This window comes from Schistocerca cancellata, chromosome 5 (assembly GCF_023864275.1).
Source record: "Schistocerca cancellata isolate TAMUIC-IGC-003103 chromosome 5, iqSchCanc2.1, whole genome shotgun sequence".
Taxonomy (NCBI): Eukaryota; Metazoa; Arthropoda; class Insecta; order Orthoptera; family Acrididae; genus Schistocerca; species Schistocerca cancellata.
Window position 1 is genome coordinate 138,258,952 of NC_064630.1, and position 22,621 is coordinate 138,281,572.

The following is a 22,621-nucleotide window of genomic DNA, read 5'->3' on the forward strand; positions in this document are numbered from 1 at the left end:
GCCGCTATCAGTAGGCGGACAGTCATCGTCCATGGGGTCTATAGGGTCATCGGCCATCTCGGGAGGATGGCCGGGAGGGGGAGCTTCCTCTGCCGGTGAACGGCCAGATGTACGGCTACCAGCGGTGCGGCCAGGCGAAACGGATGACGGCCTGGGGCGGCAACCGCTGGGTGGCGCAGGAGAAGAAATGCGCCGTGGCGGAGAAGGAGAACTGTGCTTCCTATGTGCCTTTTTGGAAGGACGTTTGGTGGAAGTACCGGTCGAAGGCTGGGAGGTCGAGGGACGAAGGAAGTCTGCACGGGATGGTTCCTTCTTGAAGGCCCGTGCATCTGACTTCGGGGTCTTCGACTTAGCAGAAGCTGAGGAAGGGGCTGGTGTCTGTGGGGTGATGGGAGGAAGAGGAGACGTCGACCGTGTGATCTTAGCACTGGCCGAACGGATGACCGTGGTGCTGAAGGTCAGATCGCATGTCTGGGTTGCTACCTCCCGGGTAGTCCGAGGAGAGGCGAGGACAGTACTGTACTTCCCCGCTGGGAGCAGCGTGGGCTTCCTACTAGCCAATAGCTTGCGAGCAGCTGAGGTGGACACTTTCTCTTTGACCCAAATTTCTCGGATACAGCGTTCTTCCTTATAGACAGGACAGTCGCGGGAGGATGCGGCATGGTCACCCTGACAGTTCACACAATGAGGAGACGGAGGTGGACAGTCACTCATGGGCATCCCTGCCACAAGTGACACATTTAGCCGCATTGGAACAAGACTGTCGAGTGTGATTGAAACGCTGACACTGGTAGCAGCGCGTAGGTGTCGGGACATAGGGGCGAACAGAAATAACCTCGTAGCCCGCCTTGATGCGCGATGGCAGCTTAACACTATCGAAGGTCAAGAAAAGTGTCCGGGTCGGTACAAGGTTCATGACCCGATGGACAGCCGTCACGCCCTGCTCAGCGAGGAAAGATTGAAGCTCCTCGTCAGTCAATCCGTCGAGGGAGCTAGTATAGACTACACCACGAGACGAATTCAAAGTTCGGTGGGCCTCCACCCGGACAGGGAACGTTTACAGGAGGGTGGCCCGAAGCAGTTTTTGTGCCTGAAAGGCACTCTCAGTTTCTAGTAATAAGGTGCCGTTACGCAACCTGGTACAAGATTTGACAGATCCGGCTATGGCATCTACGCCCTTCTGAATAACGAAAGGGTTGACAGAGGAAAAATCCTTTCCGTCCTCAGATCGAGAAACTACGAGGAACTGTGGGGCAGGCGGTAGTACTTTTGTCACTGTTGGCTGGTCACGTTTCCGTTTTTGGGTCGAAGTCGAGAGAGATGGAGTAGAATCCATTGCGGAGGAATCCCCCATGATTGCCAGCGTCTCTGATGGCGCGCTCCTTCCTTGTGGGGACCCTCTCAGAGGGCACTCCCGCCTTAGGTGAATGTTTACACCTCAGGTCACACCTCCCGAGAAACAGACGGAGGGACCAATCGGCATGGTCAGAAGGTATCAGCTCAGGCAATCACCCCTCCCCGGGCCTGGCCTTTACCAGGGGGTACGCGCGTGCCTTACATGTCTACCCAGGGCGGGGACTTACGCGTTACCCCGTCACCGGCTACGCGTGCGAACGCGTGGGTCGGCCTTCAGGCACACACAGGGAGGAAGGAAGAAGAGGAAAAAGAAGAGAGAGAGGGAGAAAGAGGACAGACTGTCTCAAACGCCAAGGCGGAGACCAGAGAAGGCAAGGAGAAGAAGGCAATGAGAAGGCAAGGAGAAGAAGGCAATGAGAAGGCAAGGAGAAAAAGGCAATGAGAAGGCAAGGAGAAAAAGGCAATGAGAAGGCAAGGAGAAAAAGGCAATGAGAAGGCAAGGAGAAAAAGGCAATGAGAAGGCAAGGAGAAAAAGGCAATGAGAAGGCAAGGAGAAAAAGGCAATGAGAAGGCAAGGAGAAGAAGGCAATGAGAAGGCAAGGAGAAAAAGGCAATGAGAAGGCAAGGAGAAAAAGGCAATGAGAAGGCAAGGAGAAAAAGGCAATGAGAAGGCAAGGAGAAAAAGGCAATGAGAAGGCAAGGAGAAAAAGGCAATGAGAAGGCAAGGAGAAAAAGGCAATGAGAAGGCAAGGAGAAAAAGGCAATGAGAAGGCAAGGAGAAAAAGGCAATGAGAAAAAGGCAATGAGAAAAAGGCAATGAGAAGTCAAGGGAAAGAGTAAGGAAGACAGTGAGGTGGAGAAGAGCAAAGAAAGGAACCAACAAAAGGAAGGGAGAAACGAGAAGTGAAAAACCAAAAAGACCACGATTATAGGTCGTGGAACCGTCCGTCTCCGGACGCAGGCGCTAACTACCCCCGTGAGGGGAATGGACTCCTTTTAGTTGCCTCTTACGACAGGCAGGAATACCTCGGGCCTATTCTAATCCCCGGACCCGCAGGGGGGACTGTTTAAGTGATCAGTAGAGCCCAGATTTTTATGCAATTACATATCATTTTCCTTTGTTCCACCTCACATGAAAAGTGTAAATCTTCACAAATTATGTTTTTTATTTATTTATTTATCTTATAGCTCGAAACATGTATTTAACATGCATGGGCAATGTTACAATAATTACATTTAGATTATTAATACACAATATAAATAGATTACATGCTATTAAGTAAAAGATCATTTAAGTATATTTAATATAGCATTCCTGAGGTCAAATCATGTCAGCACCATACTGTATGGGCACTTCAATATAAGCCATTTTTTTAACTCATTTTTAAAAATTCTACCAGAAAGCTGTTTCAGGTTGTTTGGCAGAGAATTATAAAATATTGCTCCCTTAATGAATGGGGTATTTGTTTATTTATTTCTTTTTATCGCTACACTTTTTATGTATTTTGCTATAATTATGCACTTTACATGCTTTAACTTGATACTATATAAAATTACTTAGTACTGTTTTTTTTACACTTTTTCCTTACAAAAGTGTGCAAAGAGAGTTGCATACATAAAAGCTGAGACAGGAAGTAAATTGTCTGTAAAAATTCATGTTCTAGTACAATAAGAAAAAAAAAATGGTTCAAATGGCTCTGAGCACTATGGGACTCAACTGCTGAGGTCATTAGTCCCCTAGAACTTAGAACTAGTTAAACCTAACTAACCTAAGGACATCACAAACATCCATGCCCGAGGCAGGATTCGAACCTGCGACCGTAGCGGTCCTGCGGTTCCAGACTGCAGCGCCTTTAACCGCACGGCCACTTCGGCCGGCCACAATAAGACCTTTTTGTGCTATCAAGATTGGTAGCAGACCAAATAAAAGACTTGTGGCCCAAAGATTTTTGACTATTAGTGACTTCTACAGTCAGAACTACGGAGTGTGTGCACCAAGAAAAATTTACCAAATGCTACTTATTACGTGACCATAAATGTTGTGTTCCTGATGCATCCTGTTCAAAATTAAAATCCTGGGTTACAACAGACAACGCTTTCACTACTGATGGAGAGTTTGTTCTATGTTGAGCGAGCAATAAGTGAATTGGATGCTTTATGAAGTCACTTCAGCAACATGTACACAGAACAAAGAAATGCAATTATCTAAGAAGCAAACACTATAGATAAAGATGCAAAGACTCTGATCAATCAATGATGATGTAAAGTGAAGTATCTATTATAATATCTTTGGCTCGTACAGTGGAGCCGGACAATCTCTTGTTTACTGTTGAACTATGCGATCACTTGTGTAAATATGTAACTCATAATAAAGCATTACTCATTTAAAATGGTGTCTGTGATGTTATTTCACTATGAAAAGCACCTGCACCTACACTGGTGACTCCGTGTTACACGTTTTCCATGAACTTCTATGATTCGGGCAATTTCCTCGTACGAAATAACACAGGACAATGTGACCAACAATAACGACTACTACAACACAACAACTGACTTCATCCATCACATCACCTGTGCTCATTTCCCCTGCTCTGACCTGCCACCATGGTGCTTTGAATGGTGTGAAATTTGAAAACTGAACTGTTGCCGGTACAGCTCGCTCAAAAAACAGTGCAGACAATGAACTTTGCTGGATTAGTTTCTATGTCCCATGGACATTTCCCAGGACATTTAACATATTATATCGCTCCTTCGAGTGGCTTTTCAGTGCATGAAGAACCTGTAATGTTGCATGACCAGTTTGTCAAGCTTGCTGAGCCTAACTTACAACCCAGGCCGCCGGCTTTCCACCAGACACCTAATTGCCGACATGTACACATAACCTCATCCGATTCAACAACAACCCACAAGTGTTAAGCCCAGTGCAACAGAAGCAGAGCATTAACACCAATGAACAATTTGACTTTCACCATTTCCACCTTGCCCAGTGCTCCTACATCAAGCATTTTTAGTGCACCTGAACCTGTAAACAATGCACATAGTGTACTAAGTTGTGCAGTCTGATTTTCAATGGCCACGCCCTTTTTTGTCACGGTGGTCGTGTCTGTTACAGCGCCTGCTATGCTGGTTTATATACATGTACCTCTTATAAGGACAGTCCGAAGACATGGTTTTCTTTAGTGGACAGCATTTTGAACATCCAAGGCATCCTATCTGACGAAGTGTGGTTCTTCGCAGTGCTTACAACTCTATACAAGCATACAGATTTGATGTCCGATCTCAGCCACACAGCACTGACGAGGGACCACTACAAAAATAAAAAATCCACAATTCTTGAACAATTGTCGAAGTCCCCCCCAAGAGGCAGTTCATCACTTAGTGCATGAAGTATCGCTCAGTGAGCTCACACCTTCTCAACTTTGACAAAAGATTAGAACATTAATAGAAACTTCATTCCTATCAGATGAAATGCTGTGTTTGCTCTGAATAGTTAAAATACTGTCAAGCCCTCTGACTACAACTCTTATTCCATGCTACCGACCCACTAGAAAGATGTTTACAGCTGGCAGATGATGCCTACAAAATCGTAAGACATGATCAGCTCATTTCTGTGCCGAGTTCATCAGCACCGCCGACAGTTGGCAATCCTGTGAACACCAGAACACAGTTTTGTGCGTACCAGTCGACAACGTTGGTTGAGGTGCTACCTGGTGGCAGAAGTAACAAGTATGCTGGTCCCACCACTCCTGCTTGCTCGGCCTCCAACAAGGTACACCATCACGACGACAGGTGTCGCTAATCAACTGTGGGGATGCGACTTGGAAGTGCTGCCCGCCTTGTTCGCCAGACGCAAACTTGTACCACAGGATGAATTACATGCAACCTCTTGCAGGCAGCCTACAGGGCACCTACATCAACACCAGCCATCACATAATAAACAACTACCGCAAGGCAGATTGTATGTTCATGACCTCAACAATGACACGCTCTTCCTGGTCAACACTCGTGCAGATACTAGTGTTATATTCCCAGCATTTCTGCTACACCACTGACACCTTCTGCCCTGACTCTGTGAGTGGCTAACAACTTGTCAAGTCATGGTCCATGGCTTCATTCATCTTAACCATTTTGTTTTGATTGGACATTTAATGTGGCTGACATCTACGAACCTGTACAGACGCAGACATTCTACAACACTACGGACTCTCTCCAGACCTTTCAATGGCCACGCTGTCACAGCATTCCTCCAACCAAAGCACTGAGGGCTCCTCTGTCAGAGTATCTACAAATTCAAGAGTGACGACTGCTACAGTTAGCTGAACTCACATGTCTCACTTCTGACTTGGTAAATTCATTGTGCAAACTCCCCAACCAGCACCATGATATCAGAGCTCTACACGTGGCAAATGCATCATTGCAGGCACTCAACAACACACTAGTACATCTGGTATGTGCATGGACAAACATTGCTGCACTCATCAGGAACACCCATTAGTACTGCATGTTGTGCAGCCAAATCCTGCAACTGCAGTCATGGCTGTCACCGGGAAGGTTCACTTCAAACAGACATCTTGCTCAAACAGCAAGCAAACTTCTGCCTCTACAACAGAGAGCTTCAACAACAAGTCTGCCATCCAGGCAGACGATACCCTCTTCACAAAAGTCGAGCCAGTGAGCTATGCAGCTACCTCTAGCGCTCCCACTAAACTTTTACAAGCCTGCATCATCACACCCACCACAAATGCGGACTACGCCCTTCTCACCAAGTCACCACACCAAATGGCAGACAATCCAGCCTCCGCACCTGCAGATTACGCCAACCACGCCCATGACATACTCAGCAGAGGCAGCCTTGACAGCCCGCACTTCAGATCAGTCCTCTATTTAACAGTACTTCATGTGACGTGTGCCTACTGCTCGTGTGACTTCAAATGTGCTAATGGCATCCATTAAGGATATTACAAACAGTACTTCTCATAGGCTACATACCACCAAAGGACCTCCTGTCCAAGAGAAAGCATGCCACCTGTCGGCTATAAAACTTCACCTTGCTAATTAGTGCATTCAGGAACTGGTAAGCACAGGAAATGTATGTTCTTCCGATGGCAATTGGTCACAATCACCCCATCCCCCACATTCAAGATTTTGCATTGCTATTACATGGTGCTCAGCATTTCAGTGTCACTGACTGTCATAAGACATATCCCCAAATTCCAACGTACAAAGATGACGCCCTAAAATTGCCATTATAACTCCCTTTGGCTTGTTCGAATACTACTTTATGCTTTATGGACTCAAAAATACAGCTCAGATGTGGAAACGTTTTGTGGGCACTATTTCTCCAGTTTCCATTTTGTTACATTTATATTTATGACATTTTAATTTTTTTTCTGTCTCTGCTGAAGAACATGAGCAGCACCTTTCTCAAGTACTCCACGAACTCTCTGATAATGGCGTAGAGATAAATGACAAATCACAGTTGCATCTGAATGGAGTTACTTTCACAGATCGCACTGTAAACTGTAAAGGTTTATGCCCCATATCTGAATGCATCGCTCACACTATGAGCATAACACCAGCCATGCCCTCAGCATTTCTTGAGCACGATCAATTTTTTCTGATGCCACATTCCTCACGCTGTCTCTCTAAGTGTCCCTAACTGACACCTCACGAGACGAGCATACTACAGGTAATAGCAAAGTCACGTTTTCCCAAGACATGACTCAAGCCTTTAATGATCTGAAAATGGCTCTAGCTGATGCAGTCACACTAGCTCAGCCCAACAATGATGCCCCAATTTCAATCATTACTGATGCTAGCGATATCGCCTCACTGGCAGAAGTCTTTTACATCGAGCCCCCCATACTACCTGCTGGATTTGTGGAGGACTCTAATACTAGTGTTGCAACAACATATAGGCCAGACCTCTCAGTCATTGCGCTTCTTTTCCAAAAAACTGTCTTTCTCAGCATAAGTGGTCTGCCTTTGAAGGGAACTTCTTGCTCTCTATGAAGCCAAAAGCTATTTTTGAGAGAATATATAGGCACACAACGTCACTATTTACATGGACCACCATCACCTCATTGACACGCTGTGTAATCCCACCAGTGATCTCCCATTTTCGGCATGTGGACTTCATCAGCTAATATACGACAGATACCTATTTTATCAAAGGCACGGATAACACTGTAGTAGATTATATGTCGTGCCTTCATGCTATTACAAGCCTCTCTCCACCTCCCTGCACATCCCAACTTGCTCTTCCCTGGTGTTGCGCAGCCGGTCCTTTGTGATACATCAACAAATACACCATGACCACTTGTACCTCTCCCCCTTCATCGGACCTTCTTTCTTCTTCACCCCCCCCCCCACCCCTTCATCCACCGCCATGGATCATGGCTGCCAGTTCCAATCTTTGCTCTTTGACTGCTTGTACATTCTATGTGGTGCCAAGCAATTTCTTATTATAGCTTATCACCCACAAAGTAACTTATTGGTCAAATGCTGGCAACAAGCACTGAAAGTAGCTTTAATGTGTCACTTAAAACTCTCTGTCTGATGCACTTCCACAGGTTCTACCGGGCATACACACAGCCTATCAAGATGATTTGAATTCCTTGCTGGCAGAAATCCTTTACATCGAGCCCCTCGTACTACCTGCTGAATTTGTTGGGAGCTCTAATACTAGTGGCAACAGGTACTGTCCTCTAGTTGAGCAAGTTCACTCTCATATCACGCGCATACACATACCATGAACCCAAGCACATACATTACTCCAAGTTTTTCTCCAGAAAGGCATTGCAAGCTGTGACTATTATGTTACAGGATGATACTGTTCATTCAGTCCTAACTCTGTCATATTTGGGGCCCTATCAGGTTGTTAGTCCCTCAGAAAATACAATGACACTCATGGGTTCATAGCAAACAACCCAGTCTCCCTACAAGTTCCACCAGTGTGGTTTCTTGCCAGCCACACCTCAGATGATGATGACTCAGAGCTCATCCTAAGTGTAGCTACGACGAGTAACTTAATTCCTGGCAAGTATTCAGTAGGCACTCCCAACTCGCACTCCCTCACTACCTGTCACGGGTCACAGTAGCGTTAGTGATGGTGTTCCTAGCAGTGAAAATGTTGCACATGAAGAATCAGTCAGTCGTACCTTTCTACTCACCGGCCATGCCTTCTGCTGCCATGGCTATGTTGACTGTCAACGTCTCTGCATACCCGATCGCGGATATTTCCTTTCAATGTAATAAAGACTGTTATTCATGCACCACCTTGCTCCCTCAGAAATTGTAACGTTACGATCATCTGAGCTTTCCAATTACCTACTGACTTTGTAAACAGCTCTCTTCGAGCTTCCAGCAAGGACAGTCTGCTTACAACTCATGTCCAATGCAATCAGATGTCAAGATGGCATGGCAACATACCATATAACAGACTTGTGGACGACTGTCAGCATTCGTGGCACCCACCTTGAGGACACTTTTTGTATTTGCAAGTCTTCATGTAGTATTGTGCGCACAAATTCCTTGGAAATGCCAACTGTGGAGGTGATGTCTGCCACACTCATTCTGTGAACCTCCAAAGCAACTTTCTCCACTTGCTCCATCATGTCGTCAGATCAACTGGTACGTGGCCGAGATTTGTCTTTGTTTTCATATGACATTCTGCCTTCTGTGGAACTGTAGCACATATGAATGTACATTAGATACATTCATGATACATAAATACATGTATCACTAAACTGGCATTGAACTTCAGTCGGTATCACACCACGCAAGTGCAAGAAATGAATGATTACACATGGTCCTTGTAATGAAAACACGCCATTTTAAGTACCAAAACTGTTTTCACTTTCATTGCTGCCACTTGAGATCTGTGTGCTGTAAGTGCTGCTACCTCACACACATTCACAAGTGCACATGCACTTTAAAACAAACCATGTTTTTCAATCCATTTCCAGCTCTGAATAAAAAAGAAAAAAGAAAGAACGAACATCTGAGTAATTATAACTTGAATGCACCTCATAAATTGACCACAGTGATGGACTGATGTCAATGGTGGCCATCCCATACAAATTCGGTGCTTAGGCACCACACCTAACAGCCAAACACATCTTCACAGGCAGTAAATTGTAGAGACACCTTTCTGCTCTTGTGGAGAAGAGAAACATGCAAATCACCTTTTCTTTGGGTGCCCTAGAAACTAGGTATGTTTTCTCTACAACATGCAAACAAACCGATTTTCTATCAACACGCATATGAGCTCACAGGATGGTGCAAGTTAAATGTCCATAAACTCACTAAAAAATGGGAAAAAACTGGAAGCAAGAGGAGGGGCTGATCAATCCCGTGTTAGTCTGATTGTAAATGTTCTCTGGTCCAATCGTATTTTACCTATCCTATACATGCCATTAATACTCTTCATAATTTTTTTAATTCTTTCTCCTGATGTTCCTAGCATGTCAACGTTGACAATATCATAGGACCTCACAACATCCTTATAAAAGTTGAGGGTGATGTGCAATTCACAAATAATAGGACAGGCACTGCGACTATTGGATACTGTAAGAAGTTTGGTTGCTTGTTGTGAAGTAGCCATCTTGGTAATAAGGAAGCCATATGTATACCTTTTTTTCATAGATTTCGTTTCCTTCTAATCATTTTTTAATATAGAGAGATGAAACTTGGTCAAACAAAAGCCCCTCTCAATAATAATAAACTGTTTTTGGTACTGTAGTGCAGTATTTCAGTCTAGATGTTTTATGTTATTTGAGGGTTCCTCTCCCAGACAATCTTCATTACAACACTTAACAGTGGTTGCTGAACTCTGCCTTGAGTTTAAGATACTGAAGAACTTACGGCATTGAGCAGCCCCAGATCAGAGAAGGGAGAAACGGAGTCACAACAAAGTAGGCAGACATGGAGGAGGTAGTTTATTGGGATACAGTACGTACACTAAATAGCAAGAGAGCTGTAGGCTATGGAGAGAGTGAAAATTAGAATACCAGCACTGGTGAAGGCTGTATTGATGGCAGAAGAGAGCCATTATGGAAAGGAAGATTAAACTGACAGGTAGTGGTGCAAGGTTCACCTCTGTAGCTCATTGGTCAGTGAGCCTGGCTGCTATTGGAAGGACCTGGCTTCGATTCTCGGTACTGCCAGGGATTTTTCCTTGGTAGGAGGGCTGGAACAGCATGCTCTCAGCCTCATGACGTCAACTGAGAAGCAAATTGGGTGAGAAGTAGGGGCTCCAAGGTCAAGAAAGCTGAAAACAACTGGGACAGCAGTGTGCTGACACCACACCCCTCCACAGTGCTTCCAATGATACCATTACCACCAGAGAATGACATGGCTAATCATGGCCAGAATGTGGAGCTTTCCTCTGCTTTAGTGGTGGGAAGGGATTAGTCAAGGATGAGGTTGAGGGTGAGGTGGAAGAACAGTAATGGGGAGTGGGTTTTGACAGGAGTTTGATGATATGCAAAGGAATCAAGACACAGCATGTGACACAGGAATAGAGGAGATGGACATTGGAGGGACAGCAGATTCCTGCATGGCAGCAGATGGGAGAAGTGACACGGTTGTATGGCATAGTTTGGGGTGGGAGCAGGGGAACACAAGCAGTGTGAGGAATAGCTTAAGGATTGAGGGCAATTGAGATTTGACTAGATTTTTTCTTTCACTTTGCTTTAAATAAGAAATTAGGTATAATTTTTAATGCTACATATGTAACTAGAAGTGTTGTTGAGTAATGTATAGCAAAGCCAAGCAAAGTAAATGCCCAGAAGGGTAGTGGAATATTTTGAAGTAATTGGTCATCATTACTCTTATTTTGTATCCATTAGACACAGGGGACGATAATGCAGACAGTGAAATATTGTATCTACTATTCCAGTCTTCATTAGCCCTGAAATACAGAAATAGCTAAATTCTCTTTTCCTCCACATCTAATATAACAAAGAGAGATCCTCTTTGCCAGGCACACACACTTCATGGTATATTCATAATTTTTACTTATGGACCGTCTGACAGCAACTGAATAAAACACAATTTTAGTGCCATACGCGTTTCACCTTTATTTTCTGCAAAGCATCATCATTGGCCTGGAATATGTACATATGTTAGCTATTTTATTTACATTTTTGTCATTGTGCCTATAGGTTATAAACAGTTCTGGTGGTTGGTATTTCCTATTAAGTAGTAATGTTTTGAACTGTACTTACAGGTTGCGTGGACAATTTCCTACATATTACGCTCCTGTTGCATTTTTGGTGTTCTTCTTCTTATGAACGCCAACTTGCGGTTTTTTTCCCCATTCCACAACACTATGCACTGAACGCTTGTTTTAAAGCAATGTTTTGGTTTCTGTTGCCGACTGTCAAATGTTTTTGCCAAAGATCGAATGTTATTGCCAAACTTATTGGTGTAACTATTGAAGTACCTGTGGTCTGTTCGTGTATGCATTTGTGTGTGTGTGTGTGTGTGTGTGTGTGTGTGTGTGTGTGTATTTTGGAGATATACCGTAATATTACACGCAACTGAGGAAGACAGGACTATAAAAGTTGAAGATGACACAGACAGGACTATAAAAGTTGAAGATGACACAGACAGGACTATAAAAGTTGAAGATGACACACACTTCAATTTGGCCAGGTTACAAGAACACATTTGCCACTGTTATGAACTCATGCTTTCACATGCACATGCACGCTATACATTCCATATTTCACTATAACAACTGCCTTACATTAAATCATAAAATATGACCTCTGTTATTTAAGACAAAAAATCAATATTTGTAAGTATGTAGCTTATTGTTATTTAACTTACGGAAAATAGCAATGTTATATCACTTTTTAGTAAGCAGTTCATAAAACAAGTGTCAGTGCTTGACTGTGAAAGAAGCAAATGAGTATTGACGAATTGGAGCTTCATTTCTGAATTCCGCTTTTTCAATTTTGGAACTTGGGCTTCCAGTCGTTTGAAGCCATTTTTTCCTGGAACAAGTTCAGGTAAAAATAATAGTTTAATGAATATACACAGTATCTATTATGGCACAGGTATATTAGCAAGGGGTTTATGTGGCAAGTGATGTGTCCAGTCTCCTCTGTTTCATATCAGGAGTGAGGCCGTGTGTGTGTGTGTGTGTGTGTGTGTGTGTGTGTGTGTGTGTGTGTGTGTGTGTTTTTTCATAAATGACAAGTGGGGCAGAGGATGGCTTCAGTTCACTAAGGAGAAGTAGGAAAAAGGTAATAGATTAGTTTTGTGTTTGTTCATAAGGGGCAAACTTGAACCTCATTCTCAGCCTGTGCGCAGTTTTAATCTGTAAGGATGAGTCATATCAGAGGCAGCTTTGCTGAAAAATGGATTTTTCTTTCGGGGTAACATCTTATGCCAAAAATAGACCATTTATTTCTTCTCTGTTTCACAACAAGAACCTGTAGTGCATATTTTAAAGTGATCAGGAGTTTTGCACAGCAATAACAGTTTTGCTGCTTTTGAGAATTGACTGTTATAACTATGGAGTTAACCACATTTTTCTGGTAAAACTTCATGGGAGGGCCACTTGTTTTCTGCAAAAGAACTAGAACTAAAATCTCAGCTTTTTGCACGCATATGTAATTCTCAAAATTGTCATCCTGGTGATGCACACATTTATCCCAATTTGACACCAATTTGTTGATACCATCACTGTAGAATGTCTGACTGTTGACAGAACCACATCATCATCTCTGCTGGCACTACTTCATCACTAACAAAGTTAAGGCCTCGAAAGTGCTCTGTAAGTTTTGGAAACAGATGAAGAAACAGGATGGGGTCAATTGAGGACTGTATGGAGGATGATCAATGACAGTGTATCCAAAGCATCTGATTGTTGTAGATGTCACAGCACTCTTGTGGTCTGACACTGTCACACTGAAGGAGAGGGGTGCACCATGTGTCAACAAACTCTTCTAAGTTGTGCTTTCAGTTTTCTGGGGGTCTCTCAGTACCTTGCAGAGTTTATGGTGGTGCCTTTAAGCACGAATTCCAAATGCATCACACCTTGAACTTCCCAGAACATTGGGCATGACTTTGCCTGCTGATGGCACAGTCTTTAACTTTCTTGGCAACTGTGATCCTCTGTGGCAGAACCCCACTGATGCTCTTGTTTTCAGGGTCAAAATGGTGAAACCAGCCTTCAACATCTGTCACAATGTTGTTACAGACTCCATCACCTTTCTGTTCAAAATTCAACAGAAATTGTTGACCAATGTCCAGTCTCCTCTGTTTCATATCAGCAGTGAGCATTCAAGGCACCCACCATGCACAGTTTTCTGTACTGCAATGATGGACTGTAAACACCCTTGTGAAAGCTGTGTGTGTTATCCAATGATTTTCCCTGATGAGTTTATCAACCTGATTTAGGGTTGCCATAAGCATCACACACGTTGAGGTTAGCACCGCCATTTCTTTCATTATGAGCAAGAACAATCCAACATCACATATTACTGATGTCAATACAATGATCACTAGTCACAGAGCTCACTCTTCTATGGATTTCAACTGGAGGCACGTTTTCTGCAGTTAGGAACTATTACAGCACGCTCTTTCTCATGAACTGACATAGGTATGTTAAGTAGTGCCACGTTACACAGTACAATGCAGAGCCCTCTAGTGGCAGCGGGTTGCAATTTGCATCAGCAAAGCAGGAAAGTCTACCAATGACATTCAATACCTCAACCAACATTGAGAACAGAATGAAAATTCTGGAAGCATTATTTTTCAGCATGCCCTCTTATTTTTCATTTTTTCTTTAAGAGTCCTGTGCCCAGTAAGTAGTCTACTGTGGAAGTTTGCACTAATGAATAGGTCTGCAATGAAAGGAGATATTAAGGTTACTACCTTTCTTTTCTTCTTTTTTGCTCTTGTGCTCATCAATGAAACCTGCAGTACACAATAGCTGGTAGTAAATGAGACATTCAGACACAAAAATCCTTATGGTACTGCACAGTTAGGACACTTCCAAAGTGTCAAACTATTTTAGGTTGTGCTAGTCATTTTTTCTGACTGATAATTGACATGATCTTCTACTTCTTTCATTTTAAGTAATTGTATTGCTTGATACAGCATGTGTGAAAAGATTTTCAATAAACTTACATCATTTTTCACTTCAATATTCATTCCCTACATGAAAGATTGCACTTAACAAGCCTGGTCTGCCAAAAATCATATTTTACCGTCCCAATTGCTGTGCATATCTCTTACCTGGCAATCTGCAGTTTTCCTGCCTCTCATTACTCTTTTCTTCAAAAGCCAGCACCCTTACATAAAAACATCACAGACTCATACATTGTGACTGATATGGAGAATGTTACACTTTTCTGAAAGAGGTCATCTTTACTTTACCTCTTCCCTTATTGGCTGATGTCAAAGCCGGTTCTAAAAATTCTTCCTGTTTTGATGTACACTGACTGTCTCTGATGACTGTCGCCAATGTCACTGCAAATTACTTCCTTCCATATGAGTGGTGACTTTTTCTTATACCACTGTTAAGTTGAAGATTTACTTTTTTATGTAATTTGGAAATAAGTGGTGATTATTGATGTACTGAGTAATCAGATTTATCCACTTCATCTCAAGCAACTTATTGTTTGTTGCAGGGATGTGCTAATTTTAAGCCACAAGCTTAAATGATTAATGTCACACATGATTTGCAGTGTCATATTGTCACAAATGGCATATGAGAAAAAGAATTGAAATGTGAAGGTTTTGAAGAATGTACATAATGTTACGAGGACTTCAGACTTTCAAAAGATTTTGAAATATTACAGTTATTTCTAAAATGTCTTTTCTGAAATCAGTTTTGGGGACATTCTTATGTGGTTTAATCTGATACATTTATTTTAATGAACAAGTTAATTTTCTGAAACTGAATACTAGAAATTTTAGAAGATACCAATGACATGAAACTGTTCAGTTTTCATTACTGCTAAGCTATTTTGAAACAAATTTACTTGTGAAGTAGAAATGGTTCTATACAGCTGGAAACCTGTTGACAAACATTGCAAAGATATTGCAGCAAGAAAAGAGATTTTATACATAAACATGCAAATCATTACAGCTTTTCAGATTGCACAAACAATTAATGTGCGCACACACACACACAAAAATGTATTCTTGTGATTTATTGATGACATATGAGAATGGATGATAAGTTTTGTAATAACATTCTACAAAACATTTTCTTACAAAACCAAAAAATTATTTCTAAGGCCAATATAACACAACCTTGTGTCATACATGTTAGATTGTGGCCTGTAAACTGCAACTGTTTATGAAATAAGGGATAAAACCATTATGTGTACCAGTCAATTTCATTTTCTCCCACAGCACATGTCAAGGGCTTATGCCCTTTTCTTCAGGTGGATCAGTGGATTTCATACATTTTTTTTGTTTGCTGGGAGTAGCCAGTTCTCTGCTTTGATTTTATTTTATTACAAATAAAATGTAATTACTATTGGAATTACAACATGTTAAACAATACTGAAGCTGCTTAATTTTTTGATTCACAAGTTGTTTTCATGATTTAGGTTACTCAATAATAGATGGCTCGAGAGGCTTTGGGAACAGTTCATAGCCATTGTCTCAGCTTTGTCATCGAGTATATCCTGCTCATGTTTTCAGTTGCAGAAAAACTTCAAGTTCTTCATAAAGGTTCAGTTTGTGTGTTCCCCAAATCTAGTTTGGAAGCTTCGTCTGGTCTGACCCACATATTGTACTGGACATTTATTGGACAGTGCCTTGTAGACACCTGAGTTGGTAAATACATCACTGTTGTATTTAATGTTGCCTCAGGTGTCTACAAGATATAATGCAATGTATATCCAGTGCAATACGTGGGTCAGATCAGCCAAAGCTTCTGAACTAAATTTAAGGAATACATATGAATTTATGTACAAAACCTATAATAAATCTGCCATAGCTACTCACGTTAATGACACAGGACACATTTTTGACAACAGATAGTAATCTAACAAAGCTTTGTGAACTAAACAAAGCCCACAAGTACAGCCTCTATAACAAACTTAAGATGTTTATTCACAATAGGAAACATGGGCAGAACTTGCTCAATGGCAAAGCTTGAGACAATGACAATGATGTTTTTGGGAGCTTCTTCAACCTACTAGATGACTGATTTTTGCTATTATTTTTGAGTGACCTACATCAGGAAAACAACCCTCAAATCACCAAACTGATATATTACAAAATAATATATTATTTGTATCTTTATTTTGTAATCTAAATTGGTTACAAAAGCTCTTTGACTTACAAGACACTCGTCTCTACATCTGTACAATCTCTGGGCTGTTCATAATATCATTTCACATTTGGGTGGCATCTGAAGAGGAAAATGTACATTCATAGTAACCCTCAGGGTTCTTTCTGCAGAAACACCTTTAGTATCTTTATTACTGTTGTAATTTCAGAGCCATATTAAGTTAAAAAGTGTCAATCATACCTCATTTGCAGTGAAAAGGAAGTCTAAAAAGACAACTTGGTACTTCCAGCAAATAAGAAGGTAAAGTAATCCACTGATCAACCTGAAGGTGAGTGTATAAGCCCTAGAAACAGTGTTGGGGAAAATAAAAATGACTGACACAGATAACTGTTTTAATTTATCTTTTATCTGATCTCATACACTCCTACAAAACATATAGCATCAATACTCTCAACAGCTACTAGCCAGCATTTGCTTATTCAAACTATTTGCCAGTGAACAGAATAGTTAACAAAAATCACACTCACTCACCTACATTCAAGTTACTTAACATTTCCTACTGTTGAATAGACACTTAACAGACTTATCAATCCATCCTCATAATACATGCTAAGTTAAGTAAGTGTATAACACTTTCAAAATAAAAAAGAATAATCTATCATTATTGGTTTTTCCATCTCAAGCTTGCTGTAAGTATGTTTTTCACCTGACATTTCATTTCTTTTTTATAAAGAATATTCTGTGGTCATTCTGGAAATATGGGCACACAACCCATCTATAAATCCTATAAATCTTGATATTTACAGACTGAAAACAGCATTTCCTTATAAAATTGGCATACAATTTACAGTGTATTCACTCCTTGTTTACATATTTTGCAATCACTACTTTTTCTTTCATTGTTGGTGAAGATTATGGGTGAAAGAAAATTTGCTTCACATTCACTTTTGGCAATTTTTTGCCTTTCTTGAATCAACTTTTTGGTTTTTGTTACATTTAATATGGAAAAAACCAATAATTATTATAGCAGCCTTTGCAGAATATGGTCATGCAAACAAACATTATGAGAAAAGCAATTTTAAGTCAATAATGAAGTAATAGTGAAAATTCCTTACATGTGTTCCACTTTTTTAACTTCCCCTTCTATTCTTCCAAGAACTGTACCTTTTGGGGTGTTCATAATCCAGCCTTTTACACCCACTTTCTTGGCTTCATCAACTGTGTACTGAAAATCAAAAAATAAGTAAACAAATTAAATTAAAAAGATGAATAGAAGGTATTATTAGTGCAGGATCAGAGAGAAAAACAAAATGTATTGGTAATGCAGGTCCTGTGAGGAAAAAAATAATAATCACAAAACAATCTAAAATTCACTACAAAACAAACAAGAACCAGTATTTTACTGTAAATGAATCACAATGAAAATAAAAATAAACAATTAATTAATTAATTAATTAATTAATTCATTCATTCATTCAAAGACTCACCAACCCACCAATCACTCAGATTTTGTTCCATAGATCATACCATGGTGAAAGAGATCCTTCATACATGTGAAGAGAATCAGAATGTATGTTGGCAAAGAGTGGGTGCTGTGATGAGTGAATTTCTACTGTAGAGTTAATTAATGACTATTAAAAATATATGTGGCATGTGTCAACCATAATAGGCTCTTTCTGTAACATATGCAATATTTAGAAGGCATAAAATTGGCGTTCCATGTAATCTGGAGAAAAAAATCTGCATCTTTCAAAGAGGTTGAAAAAGCAGCTTCTTTCACAGGAAGAAAAAAGTTAGTGTCCATGAATATATGTGAAGCTTCTAAACAATATTGTTTTTTTGCTGCAACAAATAAGTAACTGAACTGAAATGTTTTGCTTCAGAAGATTATCCCACAAGATAGCGAAGAGTCAAGGCATAAAAAATAAATAAATAAATAAATAAATAAATAAATGTTTTAACACATTGTGTGGCAATACTCAAAATTTGGGACAAGTTTTCCACTGATTCATGCAGTGCTCTCTGATTAGCAAATAAGGTTACAACCATTTTGTCACACTTCAGTGACTGGAAAGATCTACAACACTACAAGGCAGTCACCAAGTAAAGCTCATGGTCCCCTCATTTTCAGTCATTCTTCTTCACACTGATGTGTGTTCATGTGCCTCAATGAAGAAGTGATGGCATACAGGTGGATCACACATTGTATCACTATATTTCCATTACAGGTATCATTAGCTTTCATGTCAGCTAAGTTATTTCCCTGGTACACAGCAAAACTAAACTTTTTTACGGCAATTTTCTAATGCAATGAGGGTATCATTCTGGGTTTGTTGTTTGGTAGAGTATACTTGTTTAACAGCTTTAAAGTAACTTATGGAAATGGAGTAGACAGAGAATTACTTAGAATGGTATCTCCCTAGTTCCAAGCACACATGTAACTCTGCATTATGCTTAAAACTGCTTTAGTAACCTTGAGTATTTTCAAGTAGTATAACTGAACACTCAAGACGGTACCCTTGTTTATTGAATGGCTGCTGCTGAAGGTGTGATGGTGTACACATGCATATTTCTTCATTTATATTTCTACAAGTAACAACAACAATAATCTTTCTTGATGTTCAAGTATCTTTAAAGGATGTCGAATTTGACTTAATATCGAGCAGTCTGTCACTGTCATGACGGGGCAGAACAACACAGAGATCTCCTTGGAAACGGGTGAGATGCACCTCACAACAGAAGTCTAAGCAGAAGAGGTGTAACACAGGAAAAACTGCACGTAAAAAGAATGTAGGAATCAACTGCCACTATCCTCTTTAAATGTTTTGAGAAAGCATGTAAAAGCAATCTGAGTCAAACACTCAAAACATTCTGTGAAATTTGTAACTTTGATGTTTAGACTGCATCTACATCTAAGGACTGTATGTGGATCGAAGGTGATTTCTGAATATCCATCATCTGTATTCATAAGAAAGACATTATGTCGCGACATCTGGCACAAAGTGAGTTTCAGGAAATATAGGAGGCAAAACCATGTTCTCACTCTGTAATTAAAAGATGATGGACTCAGGCTATTGAAAAGATTAAAGTTGCTGACATTCTGTCCTCCTCAGATGACATACATCCTGTTCATCATGAATTTTTCTTGTCACTAAACTCAAGACATCTGGACAATGGACACATCTGTGACAAGCGATTAAATACTTTCAAGCAACGAGCTATACTGTTAAGTCTTCTAGTAATTTTGTGTAAATGTTTTCATAAGGTTATCATTATGCTCTGTTGCTTGTGTATGTGATTTAGGTAACATAACAGTATCTCCAAACAACAATAAAGTGTGTTGTGACTTCTGAAATTTTCCCGGCGTATTTCTTCTTCTAATAATTTCCGGGTATGCAGCCGGATCCCGTCGACATTCTGCCACGATATTTCGGCCCAGAGACGTCCGGCCATCATCAGGTGAGCACACAACTACTGAAGAGCCCAGGTGCAGTCGCGGTATTTATGCCGAATCTCGCGCATGTGAAATGTACTGGCATCCTACAGCGCATGCGTCAGGTGTTGACATGCGCAGCATAGCCGAGTTGTACGTGCTGCCCTCGGTGGTGGAAAATTTTATCCCCGGTTTCCGGTTTTTGGGATTCCGTAATCAAGGAATCAGTGAAAATACGTCTTGCCAATAATCTTATAAATCGTGACAACGGCTTTCAGCTGGATAAAAATTGGAATCCTGTTATTAAAATTATACAATCACAGCGGAATCGACAGTGTCATTCGATACTCAATGACTAGATGAACCTTTATTTCCACCACCGAGGGCAGCACGTACAACTCGGCTATGCTGCGCATGTCAACACCTGACGCATGCGCTGTAGGATGCCAGTACATTTCACATGCGCGAGATTCGGCATAAATACCGCGACTGCACCTGGGCTCTTCAGTAGTTGTGTACTCACCTGATGATGGCCGGACGTCTCTGGGCCGAAATATCGTGGCAGAATGTCGACGGGATCCGGCTGCATACCCGGAAATTATTAGAAGAATAAAGTGTGTATTTGTGTGTTTCATGTGGTATAGTCTGTTTCTTATTCTTTTTATATCTTTATAGGAGAGCATAGGTGTTAAAGCAATCCTGAACAAAATTGTTGTTAGAATAAAACTATTCAGATTTGTGGACCAATGATAACTTTAATATGATTGGTCTCAATCCTTTAGCAACCCCCAAGCACCACCAGTGTTCCTAGATTTCATTCCTGTATTACATCCCGATGTTCTGAAGGTGCAGATTTCCATAAGTACGACAGAAATGATAAAAATTGGTTGTATCACTGGACGAAGGTTGGAATTCCCACTTCGCGTGCAGCTCAGGAACCTAAGGAAGCATGAGATGTGTAAGGCTATGTTCTGTAGCACTTGCAGCTTATGTATCTTATCTAAGTCACATGGACCACTTGGGACACGTGTAATACATATTGGGATGACACCACTTGCAAAATAGTTCGCAGTTGCCACACAATGCATCTTGTACATTGAACTACAACATGTGCAATTTCAGCTTAACGGATCTGAATGTATGACCTATTTTCCAATCTTAATTTAAATCCAAATGCACAACAAAATAAACATTAAAATTTGATTTATTTGCCCAAACAATGTTTAAAGGTAGGAAAACAATTTATTGAGGGAATAGGGCTTACATTGGAACCAATAGAAAATAATGTAAATGGTGGGGAAAATGTGTGCAAGTGCTAGTGCATGCATGTGCACACATACTTTTGTATGTGGAACCTTAACTATGTAAACACATCAGTGTGTAGGTTTTTTTTTCTCCTCTGTGTTAAACAGTCTTCTCATAACACATCACAAACTTTGCGACCTAATGTTTCCTGCACAGTCATAAATGCATCACAAAGAGGGCTATGCCTGTCATAAATGCATCACAAAGAGGGCTATGCCTGTCAAATGCATCACAAAGAGGGCTATGCCTGTCAGTTATAGGCTATCCTTTCGCCTCCACGAATCCATAATTCAATACCTGACCTGCTGCCCAGGGGACTATAAACTAATTGCTTCCTCGCACCACATGTACTAATCAACTTAAAAACATACACTATGTAATTAGAAGTATCTGGACACCCCCAAAAACATATGTTTTCAAATTAGGTGCATTGTGCTGCCACTACTGTCAGGTACTCCATATCAGCGACCTCAGTAGCCATTACACACCGTGAGAGCAGAATGGGGCACTCTGCGGAACTCACGGACTTCGAATGTCGTCAGGTGATGAGGTGTCACTTGTGTCATACATCTGTACGCGAGATTTCCACACTCCTATACATCCCTAGGTCCACTGTTTCCAATGTGATAGTGAAGTGGAAACGTGAAGGGACACATACAGCACAAAAGCGTACAGACTGACCTTTTATGTTGACTGACAGAGACCGCTGACAATTGAAGAGGGTCATAATGTGTGATAGGCAGACATATATCCAGACCATCACACAGGAATTCCAAACTGCATAAGGATCCACTGCAAGTACTAGGATTTCATGATCGAGTGGCTACTCATTAGCCACACATCACGCCGGTAAATGCCAAACGACATTTCACTTGGTGTAAGAAGCATAAACATTTGACAATTGAACAGTGGAAAAATGTTGTGTGGAGTGACTAATCATGGTACACAATATGGCGATCCAATGGCAGAGTGCGAGTACGGCAAATGCCCAGTGAACATCATTTGCCAGCATGCGTAGAGCCAACAGTAAAATCCGGAGGCAGTGGTGTTATAGTGTGGTCATGTTTTTCATGGAGGCGGCTTACACTCCTTGATGTTTTGCATGGCACTATCACAGCACAGGCCTACATTGATGTTCTGAGCACCTTCTTGCTTCCCACTGTTTAAGCGCCATTCGGGGATGGTGATAGCATTTTTCAACATGATTGAGCACCTGTTCATAATGCACGGCCTCTGGGAGAGTGGTTGCACGACAATAA

General features: G+C 41.2%; 1 protein-coding gene across 2 annotated transcripts in view; it reads right to left on the bottom strand.

The window, feature by feature from the left end:
* The window catches only part of LOC126187594 (acylphosphatase-2-like), a 73,708-nt gene that overhangs the window by 7,538 nt on the left and 43,549 nt on the right, over positions 1 to 22,621 (bottom strand). Inside the window, exons 3-4 of one of the 2 annotated variants that reach the window (XM_049928780.1) lie at positions 17,740 to 17,849; positions 12,193 to 12,359 (exon numbers count right to left, since the gene is read on the bottom strand). In XM_049928780.1, coding sequence (XP_049784737.1) covers positions 12,245 to 12,359; positions 17,740 to 17,849 — 225 coding nt within the window. In that variant the 3' untranslated portion in view covers positions 12,193 to 12,244. The remainder of the gene's footprint in view (positions 1 to 12,192; positions 12,360 to 17,739; positions 17,850 to 22,621) is intronic. The other variant, XM_049928779.1, reaches the window with a different exon arrangement.